This window comes from Chelonia mydas, chromosome 8 (assembly GCF_015237465.2).
Source record: "Chelonia mydas isolate rCheMyd1 chromosome 8, rCheMyd1.pri.v2, whole genome shotgun sequence".
Taxonomy (NCBI): Eukaryota; Metazoa; Chordata; order Testudines; family Cheloniidae; genus Chelonia; species Chelonia mydas.
In genome coordinates this window covers 37,904,793-37,929,570 of record NC_057854.1, presented here as the reverse complement: position 1 = coordinate 37,929,570, position 24,778 = coordinate 37,904,793, and the positions used below count along the sequence as shown (strand labels likewise).

The following is a 24,778-nucleotide window of genomic DNA, read 5'->3' as shown; positions in this document are numbered from 1 at the left end:
GAGTCCTGCACTTAGGATGGAAGAATGCCGTGCACCGCTACAGACTAGGGACCGAATGGCTAGGCAGCAGTTCTGCAGAAAAGGACCTAGCGGTTACAGTGAACGAGAAGCTGGATATGAGTCAACGGTGTGTCCTTGTTGCCAAGATGGCTAACAGCATTTTGGGCTGTGTAAGTAGGAGCATTGTCAGCAGATTGAGGGACGTGCTTGTTCTTCTCTATTTGATATTGGTGAGGCCTCATTTGCAGTACTGGCTCCAGTTTTGGGCCCCACACTATAGAAAGGATGTGGACAAATTGGAAAGAGTCCAGCAGAGGGCAACAACAATGATTAGGGGGCTGAGGCACATGACTTACGAAGAGAGGCTGCGGGAACTGGGCTTATTTAGTCTGCAGAAGAGAAGAATGAGGGGAGATTTGATAACAGCCTTCAACTAACTGAACGGGGGGTTCCAAAGAGGATGGATCTAGACTGTTCTCAGTGGTACCAGATGGCAGAACAAGGAGTAATGGTCTAAAGTTGCAGTGGGGGAAATTGAGGATGGATATTATGCAAAACTTTTTCACTAGGAGGGTGGTGAAGCACTGGAATACGTTACCGAGGGAGGTAGTGGAATCTCCTTCCTTAGATATTTTTAAGGTCAAGCTTGACCAAGCCCTGGCTGGGATGATTTACTTGGAAATTGGTCCTGCTTTGAGCAGGGGATTGGACTAGATGACCTCCTGAGGTCCCTTCCAACCCTGATATTCTATCAGTCTATGATATGATTCTATGATTAGTATATCCTGACATACATAAGAAGGAAAGGATTGTGGTGGGCAGATTTTGTCAGTGAATTGCTAAATCTTGGTTAGCTCCTATTCAGAAAGGCAGGTAACTGAAAGTGATTCTTAAATTCATGAGACAGCAGCTGCCTCATTAAGTTTGTTATAGGGCTGTCTGATTTCCTCTTTGGGAGAGTTCCTTCTGTTGAGACAAGAATTCCCTTGGCTTCTGCAGCCACTGCAAAATCTGCCCTTTGAATACTAACATAGCCATTTGGGACATGTGCAGTCTACAGAACCTCATTATCAGCAGGTTTGATGTATGAGATATAAAGATTTTCCCATTCGCTTTCAAAGATGCCCTCAAAGGCTGGAGTTAATGATATTGCTAACTTTTATTACTTGAAGCTTTAGGGAAATACTACTTTTTTAAGGTATATCTTTATTTAGGAATTCTTAGCAAGCTTGCACATACTATCTATGTAAATATCAGAGACAATACAATAAACATTACAGGAGTGACCTTATGTACAGTGAAACATTATATGATAACATTACTGGTGTTCTCTCTATTTAACAGGGTGTTGCCATATTAGAGGAAAATATTTTTAGTGGATTTTCAATTGCTATATCAAGTGGTGAGTCTCAGATTTTTACCACCCTTTCTCTCTTTGATTCAAGTAGTTCTGGAGTAGATAATCTCTCTTTGAGGCTCTGGGTCTGGCCTTCTCTTGTGCTGAGACTGCTGTCTTTCTGTGTGGGAGAAGGAATCTGTCCCTATTTTAGTGCCTATGTGGTTTTTTCCTGCCCTCAGACATAGGGAGAGACTGATTTCCAAGTCTTTTATGCTTCAATTTTTATTTTTAACAATTGCTGTGGCCCTCCCTTTAATTATCAGAGAGACTTCTTACCATCCTAACCCTTGCCAGTTTGCAGAGCCCTGCAAATCTGTGGATATCCACTTTATATCCAGGGACCATGTTTGCGGATCGCATGTGGATACAAATTTTGTATCCGCGCAGGGTTTTAGCAGTTTGGATAGAGGCCGGTAGGAGGAGTCGGTTTTGAGTGACATTGACAGATACGTCCCGGGTCATAGGCATCCACTGGCATTTCCTGTCCGTGGCATGAGGACCGAGGGCTGCACTGGCGATGTTAGTTTTTACGCTGCGTCCTTTCCGCTCTTGGGGTGGCCTTGCCACTGCCCGCCTCTGTGCCTTGGGAGAGAGCTCGGCCTCGCTCACCCGGAGGCTGCTGCTGCGCTTTCCGGAGCCGGGGCGATCGTCCTAAGGCTTCTCCGTGCTGTTCACTGAGGCGCTAAGGCGGCCTGGGGGACCCCGCGGCCTCTCCTCCAAGCGCCGCTGCGCGCCTCGAGCGGGCCGCCGCTGGGCGGGAAAGGAAGAGCTGAGCCCCGGGCCCCGCTCGCCGCCGCCTCGTTGGGTACAGCGCTCCCGGCAGCCCGGCCCGGTGTCAGCGCGGCCCCGCAAACGGGCGGGTTCCGGCTCCCGCGCCCCAGGGGGCCGCGCCAGGCGCTGCCAGGGGCTGCAGGGACCCGCGAGGACACGAGCTCCCCCAGGCTGCTCCGTGAGGACAGCGGGGGTCACACCCCCTCTAGCTGCGTGCGCAGAAACTCTGATTGCAGCGCGGCGGGGGATGGGATCGGCCGCGAACCAAGGCTCGTCCGCTCTGCAGGGCCCCGCCCCCTGTAAATCCGCTCAGGGCCCAGCGGGGCGGGCTCGTGCGAGCAATCGGCGTTGGGGGCGGGGCTCGGAGCGCGGCGCGCTGATGTCACCGATTGTGGGCGTGGCACGGAGGCGGCAGGTCCTAGCGGCGGCGCGCCATGGCTAAGACCGTGGCCTATTTCTATGACCCGGACGTGGGTAACTTCCATTACGGTAAGGGTGCGTGGCCGGCGGCGGTCAGCGGCCCCGTCCTGAGCCCTGGGCGGCGGGCAGGGAGCAGGCCCTGGGTGGGTGGTGGAGGGCAGGGAGCGGGCCCTGGGCGGATAGGGCACCGGGGGGAGCGGGCCCTGGGTGGGTGGTGGAGGGCAGGGAGCGGGCCGTGGGCGGATAGGGCACCGGGTAGGGAGCGGGCCCTGGGTGGGTGGTGGAGGGCAGGGAGTGGGCCCTGGGCGGATAGGGCACCGGGGGGAGCGGGCCCTGGGTGGGTTGTGGAGGGCAGGGAGCGGGCCGTGGGCGGATAGGGCACCGGGGGGAGCGGGCCCTGGGTGGGTGGTGGAGGGCAGGGAGCGGGCCGTGGGCGGATAGGGCACCGGGTAGGGAGCGGGCCCTGGGTGGGTGGGTGGTGCAGGATAGGGAGTGGGCCCTGGGCGGATAGGGCACCGGGGGGGCAGGGAGTGGGCCCTGGGTGGGTGGGTGGTGGAGGGCAGGGAGCAGGCCCTGGGCGGATAGGGCACCGGGGGGGCAGGGAGCGGGGGATAGGGAGCATTGCTCTGTGGAGCTACAACAAACTCTCTCTGAGTTTCACTTACATCCAGAATCATCTCTAGAACATTAAGAGGACTTTCACATAACCAACCCCCTTTCAGGCAAAATGCTACACTCCATGGTTAAAGGGTTGGAAGAGGCATGCTCTTTCCCTCTGCAGCTTTTCTCACTGACCATGTGCAGGTTACCACACACAAGCTTAGGAACACTTCCTTCCTGAGTTTCAGTTAAGTCCAGAACCACCTCTGGGACAACTGAAATATCCTCAGCCATCATAGGCTGAGAGGAACCTTCTGTCTGCTCCACAAAGGACTGGAGGTACATTCTCCTTCATTTGGCACACTGCTATTTGCAACAGATAAAAAATTGGAAACCGTTTTTTCTTCAACAGATAAACTGTTGCCTTCCACAAACAGTGGCTCATCACACTGAGCTACTTTAAGCACATCACTTTTACCTGTTTCAGGCTCGCTTCTACAAACTTCACTTGCCAGCAATCCAGCACCCACCAGAAATCTACCCGTACCTTCCTCAGTTAGGGCTTCAAACTGACCAAGTTTACATTGCTCTGAAGAAATGTTTTCCTGAGCTGCTTTCTGCACTTCCTCTAATTCCAGATTCACTTCTGAGATATGACACACCGTCAGAAATTTCTTCACTATATAAACTGCTTTTCTCACTGGACAAACAGCTATTTTCCGCAATCCCAAGGCTAGAGACACACACTCTTCCTTGTTATAGCATACCTGGTTAAACACCCCCTCTTCAAAAAATCTCCCTGTTAGCTACAGATAATACAGAGGATTTACATTCATACTTTTTCTGGGACTGGGTTATGATGTTACCCTGATTAAACATAGTTACCACATCATTATTAAATAACAAACCAACATTCTTATAAACTGAGCAGATTCTGTCTCCATCATTGCCGTAGAGAGGAGCTGGGCTTCCAGGATAACACAGTTCCTGCTGTTCTTTCATTATTTTGATTTGGAATTTAAGTCTGGCAACTTGGGTCTCAGCTTGCAGCAGCTCCATTCGCCTCCTGTGAGATTCTCTGGCTCTCTCCTCAGCTTCATTTTGCAGCTGGGCCAAGACGTGGTTCTCTTGCATCTGAAGTTTTGCCATTTCTCTCTCATGCTGAAGACGCTGGCTATCTCTTATGCCTTGCAGTTTTGATTGTCGATCACTCATTGTGACTAACTTTAACCTTTAACGCTTTCAGTATCAAAATTTTAAAATTTGGAATAACATGAGGTTCTGATCCAAAACCCAAATGGTCTGGTTCTGTGGATCCTGCCAAGACTATGCCAATGTGACCTGTGGTGCCTGGGGGAGCCCTCATTGGAAATACCAAGGTCAGGGCAGGCTGCAAAAGGGAGAGCAGGTACTCCCAAGACTGGTGGGTAACACTGAAGTTAAACTCTCCAACCAGTCACAGACTGTGCTTCTGATCCCCCACACTGGCTATCAAGAAGCAAAAAAATAAACCACACTGCCCCATTTATTGCATTCCAGTTCTCTGGCTCCCAATCAGCACCTAGATCCAGAACAGTGAGAAGTAATTTTAAAACTCTACTCACATATACAAAATGTTCTTCTGACCCCAAAGGGTCAGCCATCTTACTAGGTCAGTATAGGTTCGGATCTTACCCAAAATACCACGCTGCCAGCCAATCCTTTAGTGTCAAACAGGGGAGAGCAAACTTTTTGGCCTGAGGGCCACATCTGGGTATGGAAATTGTATGGTGTACCATGAATGCTCATGAAATTTGGGTTGGGGTGCAGGAGGGTGTGCGGGCTCTGAGGTGGCCAGAAATGAGGAGTTCAGGGTGTGGGAGGGGGCTCCAGGCTGGGATCGAGGGGTTTGGAGGGTGGGAGGGGGATCAGGGCTGGGGCAGGGGGTTGGGGCATGGAAGGGGCTCAGGGGTGCAGGCTCCAGGCGGCGCTTATCTCAAGGAGCTCCCGGAAGCAGGGGCATGTCCCCTCTCTGGCTCCTACGTGGAAGTGCGGCCAGACAGCTCTGCACGCAGCCCTGTCCACAGGCGCCACCCCTGCAGCTCCCATTTTCTGCAGTTCCCAGCCAATGGGAGCTGTGGGGGCGGTGCTTGGAGTGGGGGGAGTGTGCAGAGCCCCCTGGCTGCCCCTAAACGTAGGAGCCGGAGGGCGGACATGCCGCTGCTTCCAGGAGTTGGTGTGGAGCTGACCCCACTCCCTGGCTGGAACGTGGGAGCAGGGCATGCCGCAGACCCTGCTCCCCAGCAGGAGCTCGAGAGCCAGATTAAATCATCTGGTGGACCGGATGTGTCCCGCGGACCATAGTTTACCCACCCCTGGTCTAAAACTAAAGGTTTATTATAAAGAAAAAAGAACAAGAAGAGAGCTGTTAAATAGTAAAACAGTCACATACATACAAAGACTTCAAAGTCCATATATCAGGTTCCTAGCAGTATTCGTGAGTTCGTTGGCTTGAAAGGCCCTCTGGAATATGTCCGCAGCTTGGATGAGTCATTCAGTCCTTTGTTCAGAGCTTCAGTTTGTAGCAAAGTTCCGCCAGAAGTAAGAAGCAGGATTGAAGACCAAATGGAGAAGATGCTGTTTTTATAGTCTTTTGCCATGTGGCTTATGCTTCCTTTGTTTCAAACACAAACTGACCAGCCCATGGCTTAGAAGCCTTTTCTGTCCATAGGCATGCATCCTTGCTGAGTCCTGTGGCTTCTCTCAATGGGTCAGTTGTATAGCTGATAGTCCTTAATGGGCCATCAAGCAGGCTAGGCAGTGCTGATGCTAAACTGTCTGGGGGTGTCACCCACAAGCATAACACAAGTTTGAAATACAGACATACATACATATCTATAAACCATAATACAAAGGTGATAGAAACACATAAATGAGATTATCATATCTGGCATATTATAACTTTTGCAGATATCTTACATGGCATGTCTGGCATAAATCATTGCAGTTTTATAATATTGGTATTCATAATATTCTGAAGTGTCCCCCAGATTCCATACAGCATCACAGTGTTCCTGTGTGTGGGGTGGGGAGGGGAGAGGGCAGGGGGAGCTGGCCCTGTGTGTGGGGTGGGGAGGGGACAGGGAAGGAGGAGCTAGCCCTGTGTATGGGGGGATGATGGGAGAGGGCAAGGGGAGCTGGCCATGTGTGTGGGAGGGTGGGGGTGGGAGAAGGCAGAGGGAGGTGGTTCTGTGTGTGGGGAGGGGAGAGGGCAGGGGGAGGTGGGGAGGGTTGCAGAGAGTGGTGTTTCTAGCTATGAATCCACTGTGTGTGATCTGTGGGTGCTGACTGTCTTCTTTTTTTCTTTGCAGGTGCAGGACATCCCATGAAGCCTCATCGCTTGGCACTGACCCACAGTCTGGTGCTTCACTATGGGCTCTACAAGAAGATGATAGTAAGCCTCATGTATCTGATGATGCTGAGACTCCCGTCTCAGGGGAGCATTGTCTGTGCCTGTAAAGCCCTACATATGCTGCAGACATAACCACGTTAAAATACAGTTATGAAATATGCTTGTCTGAACCATTTTATATTATGGCTTATTCTTGCCTGTGTACACAAAAGTAATGGAACTGTATTAGGATAGAACATGGTTCTCTATCTATCAGGGATGCTTTAAGCCAATGGTTTTCAACCTTTCCAGACTACTGTACTCCTATCAGGAGTCTGATTTGACATGCGTACTCAAGTTTCACTTCACTTAAAACTACTTGCTTATAAAATGAGACATAAAAATACAAAAGTGTCACAGCACACTATTACTGAAAAATTGCTTACTTTCTCATTTTTACCGAATAATTATAAAATATATCGATTGGAATATAACTATTTCAGTGTGATACTTGAGCGTATTTTTCACTTGTGAGCCTTGTAATTCTGGTAGGCAGTGAAGTGACAGCAAGATTTAGGTTTTTCTTCACATTAAGTGTATTCCTATTCTTTGTCTTGGTGGCAGACATAGCCGAAAATGAGACTGCACAAATATATGTTGACCCAAAAGAAAACAGAACATCATGGTTCCCAAGGTTAATGTACTCTTTCTGTACTAAACACCAGAACTAGGTTTGTGTAGAGTCATTAAACTTCATTTGCAGACTGTGGTCTGAGGAGAACTCAAGAAGATTTTCTTGCTGCCTGGCAGACTTGTTACTGCTGCTAACATCTGATAAAATGAATGGGTTTCTTACCCAATTGAGTTGAGTTGAGTTGGGGAATGAGTTGAATGTTGGGGAAATAATTTTGCTGTGCTCAATTTCCCCTGTTCAGACCTCATGAAGCATTGGAAAACAGGTAAAGTTTTTGTATCGACATTTGGACTTCCAGAATTTAGTTTCCTTGATATAAGCTTTCGCATTATCATAGAGATTCAGACTGTTAGTGTCATGGCCTTTCATGGACAATTTAGATCATTCAGTTTGCTAAATATATCTGCGAGATAGGCAAGTTGAGCTAACCACAGAGTGTTGTCAAACACAGAAGCAAGAGGGGATTAATTATCAGAAATAAACAAGTTAACTTCTGTGCATAATTCCAACTATCTGTCAAGTACTTTCCCTCTTGAAAGCCAGTGAACCTCCGTGTGAAGCAACAGTTGCTGATGTTCTGACCCCATCTCTTTACCAGAATGCAAAACAGGTGAGCACTGAGTGGCCTGGACTTGATAAAGTCGACAGTTTTGACAGACTCATTAAAAACTTTATGCAGCTCAAAACTCATCTTTTTTGAAGCAAATTCTCAGTGCCCTGACTGCAAGGAAGGACTTTCTTTCCTGATCCTAGCTACAAGCCTGTTCACTCTCTTGGTCATTGCAGTGGCCCCATCAGTGCAGAGAAATTTGCATAAATTCCAACTCCTATTGTGTTTTTTAAAAAAAGTCAGTTTAAAAATGTACTCTCCATACTTTATCAAAACAGTATGTGCTCGTTGATATCAGTGGTTTCAGGGTAGCAAACATAAGCACTCAGCTGAGCTTCTCCACTAATATCCGTGGACTCATCAAGCTGAAGGGCAAATGTTTTTGCCATTTTAAGTTTCTCTACAAGTTGAGAAACAATATCCTCAGCAATTTCTTCAATTCTCTGATACAGTGTCATCTGATAAGGGCACTTCTTTGAGAGTATCACCTGCTTTTTTAATCAAGCATGTTTTCTGCAAGCACCACAGTGACAGGCAGAATAAGATCTTTGATTTTGCTACACGAAAGGAGGCAGCATATGAAACGTTGAGTGTGTTTGTAGAAATAGTTGAAGTTTTTCATTTTAAGCTGACAAGTCTGGAAGTCAGAAAACTTTCTCTGAATGGCAGTCCTAGCTCCAGCTATAATATGAATTTCACCTACAAGGGTAGATATGCCTCTGTCCCGTGCCTATAGTATTGTCATCTTATAATGGTGACCTAGACAAGCCTAGCTTCTTCAGATGCTCCTACTTGTTCCTGGGTTTTTGCCTGTCTCGGTTTGGATTTTTCTTTGCACCTCCAAGAGTCTTTTTTTTTTTTTTTTATCCTATCTAAGAGGATTATTTCTGCATTAGTTGGCTCATGGTTAAATAAGTCCCACAGGCCCTGAGTCATTGGAGCTAATAGTTCTGGTGTTCTTCTGGAACAACTCGTAAGTGAAAACTGATAGGGACCATCTTGAGCCATTGCCTCTTTCTTGCCTGATCCATCCCAGGAAGTCTCTTAGTGAGAAGCACTTAAACCAGAATATTCATACAGAAAATACCATTCCTCATCCAGGCCAACATACAGTTCTTGCAAATTATTACAGGGCACATCATATTTGTCACAATGTACCATCTGGCGTCAGAAATATATACTCTGCAACACGAGTGGGTCATATGGATTAAATAATATGTCCACAGCCAAAGGTGGTGTACCATTTAAGTGTTGAGGGGAAATGCCAAAAATACATGATTTCAGATGTGGATTTCAAGATACCTGTTTGAAATTGTGAGGCAATTATTTTTATAAATAGCAACCAGCCATGCTAGAAGGATACTTGTTGGTCTCCATTTGTACCTTTCACAGAAGAGCTACTGATTGGGAAGAATAGCTTATTTGATGGGCCTTAACTGTGAATTCTCAAACTTCCAATGTTTGGGTTTTTTAAATATAAATTATTTAACTTCCTGGATCTCTAATCTTTCTTTTTAAAATGATAACGTTCTTTCAGGTTAAAAGTTTGATACTTTCTTAAAGTTAAGGCCAGTTTAAAAAACTCTGTGTGGGTATTTGTCAGTAGTACTCTGTAGTTGCATGTTTCCATAGGCTCACGTCGTGCTTCAGCTATTTTTTTTCCTGAAGCTACTGAGTGTTTTAGTTTAAAATCTGTGAAATAGAGGATAGACACATTTGTGCATATCTGTAATTGTGGAGGTTTGTTTTTGTGCATCGAATAGATGAGTAGTTCTGTTTTGCAGCTCTGTGGGTTTGGCTATGCAGGAAAATTTACCAGAATAACAATAACGATATAATTATACCGATATAGCTATACTGGTATAACTCCCTGTGAGGTCACTCTTATTCCGGAATAACCCTGTCCACATGGGGAGTTATACCTGTGTACTTATGTGAATACATTTCCCCAGGTACACAAGCCCATACTTTCTCCAATTTTTTTAAAAAGCAAAAATTTCTTAATTTTGTTAAAAGTATACGTTTTAATTAGAGACAGAAAAAGAAAGGCAAAACTTAAGGTTCTGATTAATCTCAGAGCAACTTAATTTCATCTCATTGTACATATGTAGTATTCTTGATTGTTAACTTAGTTAAAAGTGTACTTTAATATGAAAAAATGCAATGTTGGCAAATTCATATTGTTGTGAACACCATCTCTTGAATCAATCCCTACTTTCCTGACCATTTTTTATTTAAAATTTGCATGACACTTGTTAAGCTGAGCACATAGTTGAGCATTTTTAGACTGACACAGTGATTTGGGGTATTTGTCTATTTGGAGTTTATTTGGTGGTGAGATTTGTGGTAGCCAAGGTAAACCCAACTCTGAGCAGGAAATAACTGTTGTGTGTCCTTCTCTTGAAGGTTTTTAAACCATACCAGGCATCCCAGCATGATATGTGTCGCTTCCACTCGGAGGATTATATAGACTTCCTGCAGAGGGTGAGTCCCAACAACATGCAAGGATTCACCAAGAGCCTCAATGCCTTCAATGTGGGTGATGACTGGTGAGTATATAGCACCTAGCAGGTGAATGGGAAGCACAAGGGTTACAGTAATCTCATGTGATTACTTGGTGTGGTATGTATGCATCATAATGGTTCCATTAAATGTATGAATTCTACATTTTTAACTAAAAAAGCCCTGCAGTTTAATGGAGCCATCAAGATGTTGCACACACCTTATTGAGTAACTGTTGCTGCTGTAAATCTTCCTCTCCCTCCTCTTTTTAATCTCTTTGAGTTTCAGTTGTTAGGTCTGAATCTAGACCATAAACTCTAAGTTAGGGACTGTAACTTTACTTGGGTTCGTGAGGCTCCTAGCTCTTGAAAACTTGGACAGAGATTTTCAAAAGTGGCTAATAAATTTGGTTGCCTCAGTTTTTTGGGTGCCAAACTTGAGAAAACTTAAAAGATTCTGACTTTCAGAAAGTGCACATAAACTCTGAAAATCAATGTCTCAAACTTTGCACCCCAAATCACTAGTCAATTTTGAAAATCTTGACCTCAAGCAATAAATAATAGGATAACAGTACAGTCTCTGTATACTAGTATTCCCACTAATCAGTGAGGACAGGATGAGAAGTGATGAGATTTAGTTGTGGGAGGCAGAGGCTGCTGTCCTTGCTTTTCCATAGTTTCCTTCTCTCCAAACTGAATAAGCCCTGTGTTCTTAAATACACAGTCTGCTGGGAGTTTCAGCTATTTGCAGGACTATAAAGTGCTGTAGATGCAGGTCAGGCTGCCACCTGCTTTAGGGTGAGCTGATTTGTCATTCTTTCTCTCCATTGGTGGCCATATTACATGTTTTCACACACCTCTCAGGCCTGCACTCCTATGGCAGTGGTATTTGCTTTCTCCCTCAGCCAATCCTCTCATTGGGTTAATTTAACTATAGTTCTACTTTTGTGAAAACAGTGTGGTCAGATATAAGCTCTGGGGCCTGTTAACAAGCAAAACACATGGGAACAACAGATTTGAGGTCTATATTTTATTTCTGGTAGATTGGAGTGTACACATTGATATGTTATGACTTGCACTTGTTAATGTGTGCATGCTGTGAGTCACTGAGAGTGAGTATAGGAATTCTTCTGCCGTAGCGATCATGCTGGCTAGAGTGGGATTGCATGGTGGAGATGAGACATACTTTGCTACTCTGAGCAAGAGCATTGTGCGTCCATGGATACAATTTATTGCTCACAGCAGTCTATGCACTAGGTAGGTGAATGAACTGGGGAGCATCTACAAACTAACAGACTACAACCCCATGGGAAGATGGTGTGTGAGCAAATCTCTTGGACAGCCGTGTTCCATGTTATCATTGTTTTGCTGTGAAGTCCTGCTGTCTCCCTGGCACAGGATGCTTTGTGTTTTCTCTCTCCAGAACCTATCCCCATATATGCATCAGCATAGTAGAGGGCAGGATTTAGTCTGTATGTTTCCCATTCTCCAGGTCTGGAGTATATGATGAACAAGATTGTTCCAGAGTAACTTGAAAGTTTCTTGTAATTATTATCAAATCCACCAAGTTTTCCATAGTGTTTGCAAAGGATGGTGTAATGTTGCCTATTGTCGTGTAGTCTGTAGTGAACAGGGTCAGAATGACCCCAAATTAACATTTCTCTAGCAGAGACTGCATTTTGATATTATTTGTCCAGTGGTCACTGAGAGTTTCGTTCTGATCTTAATCCTGGAGACATGTATCTGAGGTTGGGAGGTTCTGTTCTGTTTGAATTTTGTGTTCTCTTTTTGCAGTCCAGTGTTCCCAGGTCTTTTCGAATTTTGCTCTCGCTATACTGGGGCCTCGCTGCAGGGAGCAACGCAACTGAACAACAAGGTAACTCTGAGCTGATATTCTTGTTCTCTTTGAACACTGACATGCCAACTGGCTGCTGTGGGGGATGGAGTCCCTAAAATAACCTATACCACATATTCTTATTGTACAAACACCAACTCGGTGTCACCTGGCTGTTAATTTGTGGGGAAATCTCTTGGATTCCTCCTGCCCCTACACTGACTGATTGCAAACACTGATGTAGTACCGCGTAAGTAGCTTGACTGGATGACAGATAGCGGGGCATCTGAAGGGACTGGATGGGTGGGGAGAAAGGGGAAAAAATAATTATTGTGAGCCACAACATGGGGGCAGGCTGACGTCCATACTGACATGCAGGGTTGGGCTTGGGTTTGTTGCTGTCTTGCTCTTATCTTTGAGCTAATCAGCTCTTCCTTTCTTAGATCTGTGATATTGCAATAAACTGGGCTGGAGGCCTGCATCATGCCAAGAAGTTTGAGGTAATGACACAAGTCTAAGTATTTCTGTCTCTCACTCAAAGTTGGGCTCATTGCTGCTCTTCTTTTGACTCCATTTTATTTTCTTTGCACTGCAGGCTTCTGGGTTTTGTTACGTCAATGACATAGTTATCGGCATTCTGGAGCTGCTCAAGTAAGGACTCGGTGTGAGTGCAGCTGTGATACTGTTCTGGATTAGAAGTGTTGCTCTGGGAGGGTAATGCTGTGTGATGTGGTCGTAATAGGATCCCCTCTGCTGATAGAGGGTTCTTCCCTTCTTGTTCTTAATTTCAGTTATGCCTTAGACATAGCTGATCATTGGATGCCCTGGACAGTCTCTATTTCAGGTGTCTTCTATAGCCTAACAGCTGTTCAGATGTGTCCCTGGCATGATTCTGCTCTTACGTCTCCAGCCTCTGTCTCTACTGGTAGCTTTGCTTCTCTGCCAAGACCCTGCCATTGCAGAGTCTCAAACGCTCAGTTCTTGACTTACTATCCCGTTCTCATCCTCAGGAGCGGGAATAGTTCTCAGTTAAGGCAGAGGACTGAGAATAAGGGTAGCTGGTGCTAGCTTTGTTTGTTTTCTCAGTTTACCATCTGTGAAATATTTTTCTGTTTCACAGGGCACTTGTGAGGCTTAATGTGTGTATAATTCTTGCCATTGTTAAGCACTTTGTGATAAATGCAAAGTGTTGCTCTTTGGAAGGAAAAATTTGAACTACACGAGAATCTTTCTGGATTCTGAATTTAACTGTATTGACTCAGGAAAGGGAGCTGGACATCACTGGAGACAGCATAATGGGGACCTCCGCTTTGGTCAAAAAAGTGTAATTGTGGTCCAAAAAAAAGGTCTAAACTCATAAGGAATGGGATGGAGAATTCTAGAAAGGCATTCTAATATTTTGTGGATTAATCAAGGTTTGCCACCTCTAAATGTTACTGCATTACCAGTCACCTCATCTCAAACAGGGTGTTGGCTCTGTTGAGGGTTATGTCCCTTCTCTCTTTAACATTAGTTAACATTTACAGTGGGGACTTACACGTTTTGATGCTTTATCTGACCTCTGCCTGATGGACCCAGTAAATTTATTGCCCAGTAAGTTTAATCTCTCCTGCATTCCCCTGAATGTCCACTTGACAAGAGGACACTTCTCAAGCCCAACTGCATCTCCTTTCTCTCCCCTGCATTCAGACCTCCATTCTCAGTAACTTTGGCTTCAGCCTTCACTCAGCTTGCCTTTTTCCACATTCCCTGTCTCTGCAATGCTGCCTGTTGCTATCTATGCAATAGTGCCCCTGGGCACTGTGTCCTTCTGCCCACCGTGGCTGGGATCCACATTCAGGCGTCCATCTGGATGACTGCACTTCGTTCCCCTGACCTCAAGTCCTGGCTCTCCAGACTCCAGCACTGGAGAGTGATGATGCCAGCGCTGTGGCACATACAGGGAAGAACAACTGCTTCCATCTTCAAATTACTTTACTCCCCATTCATTTCAGGAGCATTTAAAAATTGCTCTAATTTTTAAAGATTAACTAGATTGTAAATTCTTCAGGGCAAAGACTTTTGTACATAAAGTGCTTTCTAACCTTCTCTGACTATATAAGTCAGTCAATTCATGGACTTGCACTACCCAGCCTCATCGCAGGTTCCTCTCGCTTTGTGTGTTCAGCAGTGGCCTCCTCCCTGACGCTTTGCATAATCTTGCTTCTGCCAGGTCAAGAACCTTCTCTGCAACCTTTGCCATCTGAACGAGCCCTCTGCATCTCTCTCTTTCATGTGCTTTCCATCGTGTCTCTAGTCTACTCTTCAAACCTGTTGTTCCTTGTTTGTGCCTCTTAATTTCTCTCTCTCTCTCCAGATATAACAGACAAGAGTATTTTAAGGTACTGTTTGTATGGTAGATGCTCTACGCAAATATTACTTTATGGTCTAATGACAGAAATATTCTCCAGAGACCTTAGGGGGGACCAGATGGGGTTGCTGAGCTGGAAGGCCTCTGACGCATTACAGACTTGTGTTATGGGGGGTGGATTTTAGGAAGCCATAGCAAAGTGGTTGCTGTAGTTGGGATGGCACCAGTGGACTGTAATGCGCCTTTGTCTCCTGTTTCTGGCAGGTATCACCCACGTGTTCTCTACATTGACATTGATATTCATCACGGAGATGGTGTTCAGGAGGCCTTTTACTTGACAGACCGTGTCATGACAGTATCTTTTCACAAATATGGGAACTACTTCTTCCCTGGTACAGGTACAGAATCTTCACTGCCCCAGTGAAATGCAGATTTCAGGCCCCAATCACTGCTGTTACGTAGTAGTGTGAGGTTCTGGGTCTCTGATTTCAGAGAGAGATGACTGAAGAAAGGAGTTCTGGAGAGTGGGGAGAGGCTGGGTGAAGGATATGGTCCCGCAGTAGTTTGCAGAGTAGGTGGAAAGGATCTTCATGCCGTGATTGGGTCCATTGGCAGAAGTCTTGATTTGCTGTTGTCTGTACTGCCCACACCTATGAAGTTTCAGAGCTGATCCTTGTGTGCTGTGACTGTGCCTCCTTTCCTCTGCCAGGTGACATGTACGAGGTTGGGGCAGAGAGTGGCCGCTATTACTGCCTCAATGTGCCACTGCGGGATGGCATTGATGACCAAAGTAAGTGGAATGCTTTCCCTGCCCCCCTGATGTCCCTGCTTGCCCTCTTGAGCCATGATGACAATCTGCCTTTCTCTCTAAAGGTTATAAACACCTCTTCCAGCCAGTCATTAACCAGGTGGTGGACTACTACCAGCCCACATGCATAGTGCTGCAGGTAGGAGAGCGGGTCTGTGTGCATATGTTGCAGAGGGTATGGATAGGAGCTATGCACTCTCCAGTATATGCATCTGTGGCTCCCTGGGGAAATATGGACAGATGGGTGCAGGCTGGCTGGAATACTGCTTGTGGCTCTGTGGTAGGTGGGTATATCTGTGGGGTGCTGATGGCTTGTTAGGATGTGCATTTGGAGAGTAATGCTTCTTAGCCAGGACTCAGCTGTTCTTTCTCTTCCCTAGTGCGGTGCTGACTCCTTGGGTTGTGACCGTCTGGGTTGCTTTAACCTCAGTATCAGAGGACATGGGTAAGTTCAGCAGGGGTGTGGATGGAGCATTTAAAGGCCCATCATTGCAGTCTGTGAAAGAATGCATTGGGTCCTTCACTGCGAGACTTGAGCTCAACGAGAGCAATCTAGTTCCCTGTGTGATAGGAGGCTCTCCTCAGAAGAGCGAATAAGGGGTAAGATTCTGCAGAAGCAGATTCCCCAGACTAGATTTGGGATCTCGCAACATTTCTTCCAGCAATGCTCTGCCAGAATGCATGAATAACAAAGCTCAGATTTCTCTCAAGCCATGAGAACAGCTCCCATCCGGGCAAGGTTTGGGTTTCACTGATGGGAGCCCTGAACTCTGTGTATCATACGGTTAGGTATGTTATTGGGTTGAGCGTGGTGCTGCATTGATGAGCTTAGATCAGCTGCTAACAGTCACAGGTTCCCCTTCTGCTTTGGGTTTTTAGGGAGTGTGTGGAGTATGTAAAGAGTTTCAACATCCCCCTTCTGGTGCTGGGAGGAGGTGGCTATACCGTTCGTAATGTGGCACGATGCTGGTGAGTCTTTCACATGCTTGTTGAAGAATGTCCTATTTGTTGCAGATGACGTGAGGGTTATCAATGCTTGTGCTTCTTAGGACCTTTATTCAGCTGTAACTGGCTCTGAGTTTCAGGCAGACTGCCAGTAAGTACTGTGTAATGGGGGGAAGAGTTGATCTTTTCTGGACTGAGTATAATGTTCTGTGTTTTTAGGACCTATGAAACATCGCTGCTTGTGGATGAAGCCATTAGTGAGGAACTCCCATACAGTGGTGAGTCAGCATCATCTTGTTACAGATTACCATGTTGTGCCAATATTTAAATAGGGTAAGTGGGTTGACCTGGGTAAGTATAGGCCTGTCAGTCAGACATCTACACACACACACACCCTAAATATTTCCATGTTTAAATATGAATAGATAATACTATAGTAAATTAAACAATTAATTCCATGACTGTGGCTCTTTTGGGTAATACTGATTGCTAATTTGGCTCCTGAACCAGAGGCCTGAATATCACTGTTCTAATCATATATATATTATTTCTCACATCAAAATGACTGACCAAGTATTTACTGTATCAACTAAAATTGATTGATAACATAGTAAAAGCATCTTGATTGGTTAATAACTTAGATTGGTTAATAATTATATTACACAGCGTTTTAAAGAGCCCACTTGCAGCTTGTGAGCCGCAGTCTGAGTATCATTGGATTAGAAAGATATAAAATCAACATAAGATACTTTAAATGGAATAAAAACTGGCTAACTGACAGGTCTCAATGACAAATGGGGAATCATCATTGAATGAATGTGTTTCCAGTAAGGTCCCACAGGAATCTGTTCTTCGCTCTATGCTATTTAATATTTTTATCAATGATTTGGGAAAAAAACATAAAATCATCAATGAGAAATTTTGGAGATGACACACACGAATTGGGGGAGTGGTAAATAATGAAAAGGATGAGGTCACTGTTACAGAGCTCTCTGGATCGCGTGGAAAGCTGGGTGCAAGCAAGCACTATGCATTTTAATATGGCTAAATGTAAATGTATACATCTAGGAACAAAGAATGTAGGCCATACTTTCAGGATGTGGGACTCTATCCTGGGAAGCAGTGACTCTGGAAAAGATTTGGGAGTGGTGGTGGATAATCAACTGAACACGAGCTCCCAGTGCGATGCTGTGGCCAAAAGGATTAAAGTGATTCTTGGATGCCTAAATAGGGGAATCTTGAATAACTATAGAGAGGTTATTTTATCTCTGTATTTGGCACTGGTGTAATGGCTGCTGGAATCCTGTATCCAGTTCTGGTGTTCACAATTCAAGAAGAAGGTTGATAAATTGGAGAGTGTTCAGAGCCACAAGAATGACTAAAAGGATTAGAAAACCCGCCTTATAGTGCTAGACTCAAAGAGCTCAATCTATTTATTTTAACAAAGAGAAGGTTAAGGGATGACTTGATTACAGTCTATAAATACCTGCAGGGTACCTTCAGATATTTGATAATGGGCTCTTTCGTCTAGCAGTGAAAGGTATAACACGATCCTGTGGCTGGAAGTTGAAATGAGACAAATTCAGATTGGGAATAAGATATAATTTTTTAACAGTGACAGTAATTAACCATTAGAACAAGTTGCCAGAGTTGTGGTTGATTCTCCATCACTGGCAATTTTTATATCAAGATTGAATGCTTTTCTAAAAGATCTGTTTTAGGAATTATTTTAGGAAAGTCTCTGACCTGTGTTGTTATAGAGCAGGTCAGACTAGTTGATCACAATGATTCCTTTTAGCCTTGGAATAAATTAATCTGAGTTTCCCCACTCTCTTCATAAATTTAGCTAATGTGCCTTGATGTTCTAATGCTTCAGGGACGTTAGCTGGATTCCACACTCTATGTTAATGAATGTTAACCAGAGTGGGGCTGAAGCAGTAGTATCTTCTGATCCTAACCCATGTGTTCTAGATCTTTCTTTCTTCCTACTGTACACATCCCCCATCTGTGATGGGCCTCACTGGGCAGACATATCTGCATTACAGTATCATGTGTTCTAAATTCCTCACACAATGTTCCTGTGGGCTTTCTCTTTTCTTTCTGGCAGCGTACCCCTCATGATGACGGAGTTGGCTCTCACTGTGCTCTTGATGGTATGGTGACAGCTAGCATGGTGTAGGGTAGACTGTTCCCATCTCTGCAGAACAGTGTTTCAGAAAAACTAGTTTCAAACTCCCCTCACCCCGATCTTTAACTCTTTACTGGTTCCCTCACAGAATACTTTGAGTACTTTGCTCCAGACTTCACCCTCCACCCAGATGTCAGTACAAGAATTGAGAACCAGAACTCTAGACAGGTGAGTGTCTCTGGCCTTGTCCTGGACATGCTACTCTGCATCACCCAACATAGATGTGATGTAGTCTGAAAAGAAAAGGTCTCTGCTTGATGCTAGATCCTGTGAAACCAGGTGGAGTTCAGCCAGTAGCTCACCCAGGAAAAACTTGTCAGGGCAGGGCAACAAGAGGCTTTCCTGCTCATCACAGTGTTGGACAACATGCTTTCTTCTTTGCAGCCACAGGTGCCGGCTTCTAATTTTCCCCATCCCCCACTACATCCCTTCCTCCAAGCCCTCACCCTGCCTCTTCCCACCCCTACTCCACCCTTGCCCCACCTCTTCCCTGTCTCTTTCTGCCCCTCCCCTGAGCGCACCCCATTCCCGCTCCTCCCTCCCTTCCAGCGCCTCCTGCACACCCAGCTGTTCTGCGGCATGCAGGAGGCAGTGGGAAGGAGGGGGAGGAGTTGATTGGCGGGGGCCGGCAGCGGGAGGCAGGGAAGCTTGGCTGCCAGTGGGTGCTAAGCACCTGCTAATTTTTCTCTGGGAGCTGGCACCTATGTTTGCAGCCCCACAGCATCTTTGAGATGTAGGGAGCTCTCCAAAGATACGTCATATTTGAGAAACTTGAAGGTCCTCTTACAATTTCCTTTCCACTTCTGAAGCCCCTGCCCTTAATCTTAGGCTTGGTCCTACGTCGGACTTATGTCTATATAACTAGGTTGCTCAGCAATGCAGTTACACCGACCTAATTCCCAGTGTAGACTAGTGCTAATCGACAGGAGAAGTCTCCCATTGACATAGCTACTGCCTCTCAGGGAGGTGGATAACCCTTATGGCAGTGGCTCTCAACCTTTCCAGACTACGGTACCCCTTTCAGGAGTCTGATTTGTCTTGCGTACCCCAAGTTTCACCTCACTTAAACTAATTGCTTAAAACAGAACTCAAAATCAGACACAAAAATACAGAAGTGTCGCAGTACATTCTTACTGAAAATTTTTTTACTTTCTCATTGTATCCTATAATTATAAACTAAATCATTTGGAATATAAATATTGTACTTACATTTCAGGGTGTAGTATTTAGAGCAGTATAAGCAAGTCATTGTATGGAATTTTAATTTTTACTGACTTCGGTAGTTCATTTTATGTAGCCTGTTGTAAAACTAGGCAAATCTCTAGATGAGTTGATGCGTACCCCTTGGAAGACCTCTGGAAACCCCTAGGGGTACACGTACCCCTGGTTGAGAACCACTGACCTATGGCAATGGGAGAAGCCCTCCTGTCAGCGTAGATAGTGTCTTTGCTGAAGTGCTACAGCAGCACAGCTGCATCCTTTTAAGTGTAGACCAACCCCTCAGTGCCTGGGTTGAGTATATTATGTTCTATGCTACAGTTTAAAGCCATTTGCACTGATGGCATTTCATAGAATCATAGAATATCAGGGTTGGAAGGGACCTCAGGAGGTCATCTAGTCCAACCTCCTGCTCAAAGCAGGACCAATCCCCAATTTTTGTCCCAGATCGGCCCCCTCAAGGATTGAACTCACAACCCTGGGGTTAGCAGGCCAATGCTCAAACCACTGAGCTATCCATCCCCCATTTGCTTGGCCTTAGGGCATGCATGGTACAGGCAGGTGTTAATGCCAGCAGTTGTGGTACTGTCTCTTCAATCTAGCTAAGCTGATCTGCTCCTTCTGTTCCTAACCAGTACTTGGATCAAATCAGACAGACAATATTTGAGAATCTGAAAATGCTGAACCATGCCCCCAGTGTCCAGATCCATGATGTTCCTTCTGACCTGCTCAGTTATGACCGTGCGGACGAGCCTGATCCAGAGGAGAGAGGCTCTGAGGAGAACTACAACAGGTACTGCACCTCTGGTTCTTGTTCTGATGAGCTGGGAAAGGGGCTCCTCTCTTATGTTCATCCCGTCCCAGTGAGGGGAGATATGGTGGGGACTGTTCACATCCCAGAGTAGATATTGCATCCCTTTTGATTCTCTGCTTCCTATCCAGAGAAACTTCTCTACTAGCATGTGGTTACATGCCTCAGAGGACATATCCTATGTCTGCTAGGCCAGGAGATGTGTCCCTCTTTCTAGCAACATGTTCTTATCCCTTTGTCTAGACAAACTCTGCTCTTCTGAAAATGCTGGAAAAGGCTGCCTGTCCTTATGTTCTTGTCTGTCTTTTAGGCCTGAGGCTTCTAATGAGTTCTATGATGGTGACCACGATAATGATAAAGAAAGTGATGTCGAGATCTGAGGGCTGAGTTGTTGGACTCTGAACTGTGGGGCGGTCCCTATTAAGACGTTGGTGCTTGGTGGAGATGACTGGGATACACATGAGCCAGTAAAAGGTCTCTTCTTGGACCTCCCCTTTATATTTGACGCATGTGGCAGCAGGAGCAGCACTGCCGGGGCAGGCTGGCTATCTACGGAGTCATAGAGCAGTGAAACCTGTTTCTTACCTTCTCCAATTCCTCAGGGCTCTGACTCTCACCACTAGGGCAAATGGAAATTCATGTGACACTTGGATCCACACCATGGTCTCTGTGCTGCTGCCATACAACCAGTTTCAGAGCCCAGTCTGCAGTGGCTTCACCAGCTCCTCTCAATACAGCTCAGGCTCCAGCCAGAGAGATGGGAGTCAGTGCTGTGGTGCCTAGAATCTCCCTGTCCCCTTCATCAGCACCACTCAATGTGTCCTTGTCCCTCTGCTCAGGCAAAAGATCTGAAGTCCACTGAAACCTGCAGTGAGGTTCACTTTCTGCCAGCTTTTCCAGCCATCCTAAGTTCCTGTATTTGGGGAAACGCAGTAAAGAGGCAAGATCAGTTCTGGGGTTGAGACTTGGGGAAGGGGTGAGACTGGGCAGTTCTGGGTCCAACCTGGTGGAACAGGGAGGGGAGAACGTATTCAGAGTGTAGCCTTTGTCTTACTCTGGAGTAGCTTCGTTCTGTGTCTGCTGACAAGAACCACAGCTATTTGCCATATTTGGTTTTGTCCCAAGCTCCCTATCTAGATTTTTCCCTCAGGCTCAAATTACTTTGGAGCAGAGGGTGCAGGGGTTGGTTGCAGGGGGCTGTGCCATACCCTGGTGTGGTGCATTCCCACTTCTGTTGTAACCTTCAGACACCTTTCCCTCCCCTAGCCCAGGCCCTTTTATACATGGATAGAGAATTTGGGGTGAATCACATACCCTAAGTGGAAGGCCTTTCCCCTCACTAACAACCTGGAAGAATTCATTCTGTTCTGTGGTGAGGGAAGTGGCGCCTGAAGCTGAAAAGATGAGCTTTTCTACCCCTACCACAGCGTAGGGACCTTTCTCCTAGGGGGTACCCTCAATCCCGAATGCTTGGTCTGAGCCTGGGGGCTCGTGCTGTCTGTGTTTGGAGAATTTTGTCTTAGCTGGGGAGTGGAATGGGCATCAGCCTCCTGCTCTCTGTTCTTTTCTGTTTGTTTTACCAATGTTTTTAAACAATAAACCAAGATGGTATTTTTTGTATGTGATTTGCTGTTTTGTCTGAAAAGCTTATGAATGGTTTGCTTCTGTCCATGCCTCTGAGTGAAAGCACCAAAGGCTTCTAGCTAGTGCCCTCTGTGCAGATGAACTGACCGCCTTGCAGGGAGCAACAAGCCTTTGCTCTTAAGGGCATGCTTGGAGAAGGCATTTACAATTAATGGTCCTTTCTAGCCACAAACCTCCTTGAGTCTCTGTACCTTTCTATGTGTCCCACCCTTATTTCCCTAACCCTAGCACCCAAGGCTGAGTTCCCCATTACTGGGTCTCTAACTGTCCTCCACAACTGCCCCGCATGGTGATTGGGCCCCTCTCAATTGTTGAGAGTCATCTTTGTTAGCTAAAATGTTATCAGCTTTTATTCACCAGATAAGCTTTCACTAGCCAGAATCATTAGATGTTTCTCTTGATGTCTGTGGAGCAGTCCACTAATAAAACTTCCTGGATCATGTTTTCCTTTTCACCCTTTGCCACTGCAGACACAGGAATGTTGAGAAGAGGCACAGAGCGTGGGATGTGAGGGCCTGAGACAACTGGCAACTTGATCTGTTCTGTAAGAGGAGTGAACATGCTAAAAGGAACATGTGTGTCATTAATGACAGGTTTCAGAGTAGCAGCCGTGTTAGTCTGTATTCGCAAAAAGAAAAGGAGTCCTTGTGGCACCTTAGAGACTAACATTTATTTGAGCATAAGCTTTCGTGAGCTACAGCTCACTTCATCGGATGCATTCAGTGGGGAAATTTATATACATAGAGAACATGAAACAATGGGTGTTACCATACACACTGTAACCAGAGTGATCACTTAAGGTGAGCTATTACCAGCAGGGGAGACGGGGGGGGGGAAACCTTTTGTAGTGATAATCAAGGTGGGCCATTTCCAGCAGTTGACAAGAACGTCTGAGGAGCGGGGGGGGGGGGTGGGAAACATGGGGAAATAGTTTTACTTTGTGTAATGATACATCCGCTCCCAGTCTCTATTCAAGCCTAAGTTAATTGTATCTAGTTTGCAAATTAATTCCAATTCAGCAGTCTCTCGTTGGAGTCTGTTTTTGAAGTCTTTTTGTTGTAATATTGCGACCTTTAGGTCTGTAATCGAGTGACCAGAGAGATTGAAGTGTTCTCCGACTGGTTTTTGAATGTTATAATTCTTGACATCTGATTTGTGTCCATTTATTCTTTTACGTAGAGACTGTCCAATTTGACCAATGTACATGGCAGAGGGGCATTGCTGGCACATGATGGCATATATCACATTGGTAGATGTGCAGGTGAACGAGCCTCTGATATTGTGGCTGTGATTAGGCCCTATGATGGTGTCCCCTGAATAGATATGTGGACACAGTTGGCAACGGGCTTTGTTGCAACAATAGGTTCCTGAGTTAGTGGTTCTGTTGTGTGGTGTGTGGTTGCTGGTGAGTATTTGCTTCAGGTTTGGGGGGGCTGTCTGTAGGCAAGGACTGGCCTGTCTCCCAAGATTTGTGAGAGTGATGGGTCGTCCTTCAGGATAGGTTGTAGATCCTTGATGATGCGTTGGAGAGGTTTTAGTTGGGGGCTGAAGGTGATGGCTAGTGGCGTTCTGTTATTTTCTTTGTTGGGCCTGTCCTGTAGTAGGTGTCATTAATGCAACTCATAGCCTAAAGATGCAGAATAATGGGGAGGGATATAAAGGTTGATGCTTACCACTGAGTCACAGCTATGCACAGTGGGCATTAATACAAAATATGTCAGGGAGCAGCACACCCAGAGAAATCTCTGCCTCTGACACTTAAGTTTTATTTATTTTGAACCTTTCCACCTCCAACTGAATAGGCACATACCTGATCAGATCATTTGGTGCATTTAATGTAGCATTTTTCAGCTGAGAAACCCAGTGCTTTACTGTGACGATGTGACGCAGCAGGGAGGGGGGAGTGTTGACCTGGGAATGTGCCCTGGGGACGGGAGACCTGAGAGCCTGTTACCTGAGCCAGGAGGGGGAGGGGGAGGTAACACCTCTGCCCAGGAATGTGGACGGAGGCTGCAGCAGGGAACCTGCTGGGTGGGTTTAGTTTCAGTTTGGGGCTGGGTGGAGGAACACAGGGAACCCCAGGGCTGGGGTCTAAGCTCCCTGCTCCCCCAGAAGGACTTGACTGAGGGGTCCTGGGTGTACCCACAAGCTCTGTTTTGGACTGTGTTCCTGTTGTCCAATAAACCTTCTGTTTTACTGGCTGGCTGAGAGTCTCAGTGAATCCCAGGAAGAGGGGTGCAGGGCCTGGACTCCCCCACACTCCGTGACAACTGGTGGCAGAGGTGGGATCTACTGCACCTCGTGAACGGCGCTTCCTGCAGTAAGTGACTGGGGAACAGTAAAACGAAGGGGGATTGACGGGGACCAGGCGTGCTGAAGCTTCAGAGAGAGACGGTTCCAGGGGGCGGTTAACCCCTGGGAGTGTGTGACCAGAGAGAAGGACTTTTGCAGTAACAGGGTCCCCTGGGGGATTGCAGTGAGCGGTCCCAGGGGCGGAGGAGTCTGCAGCTCGACCCTGGCAAAGAGGTGGTGACCTCAAGAAGGACTGGCACACTAGGGGCTTTTCCTGGAAACCGTGGAAAGCTGCCCGGCCTGCGAGTGGCCAGCCGGGAGAT

At 46.1% G+C, this 24,778-nt stretch overlaps 1 protein-coding gene across 3 annotated transcripts; it reads left to right on the top strand.

The window, feature by feature from the left end:
* Positions 1 to 1,865: 1,865 nt before the first annotated feature.
* On the top strand, positions 1,866 to 22,139 carry HDAC3 (histone deacetylase 3). Of its 3 annotated transcripts, XM_037906574.2 has the most exons (15): positions 1,866 to 2,659; positions 6,541 to 6,623; positions 10,271 to 10,413; positions 12,160 to 12,241; positions 12,643 to 12,699; positions 12,795 to 12,850; positions 14,814 to 14,947; positions 15,259 to 15,339; positions 15,423 to 15,496; positions 15,738 to 15,802; positions 16,237 to 16,326; positions 16,522 to 16,580; positions 18,579 to 18,658; positions 20,344 to 20,501; positions 20,830 to 22,139. In XM_037906574.2, exons 1-15 carry the CDS (start codon positions 2,605 to 2,607, stop codon positions 20,897 to 20,899), a joined length of 1,287 nt encoding a protein of 428 aa, XP_037762502.1. In that variant the 5' UTR covers positions 1,866 to 2,604; the 3' UTR covers positions 20,900 to 22,139. The 3 variants fall into 3 exon arrangements, with proteins under 3 accessions (XP_037762502.1, XP_037762503.1, XP_037762504.1); XM_037906575.2 differs by lacking the exons at positions 1,866 to 2,659; positions 6,541 to 6,623 and adding an exon at positions 6,992 to 7,864; XM_037906576.2 differs by lacking the exons at positions 1,866 to 2,659; positions 6,541 to 6,623; positions 10,271 to 10,413; positions 12,160 to 12,241; positions 12,643 to 12,699 and having other exon boundaries at positions 12,843 to 12,861.
* The last annotated feature ends 2,639 nt before the right edge of the window (positions 22,140 to 24,778 follow it).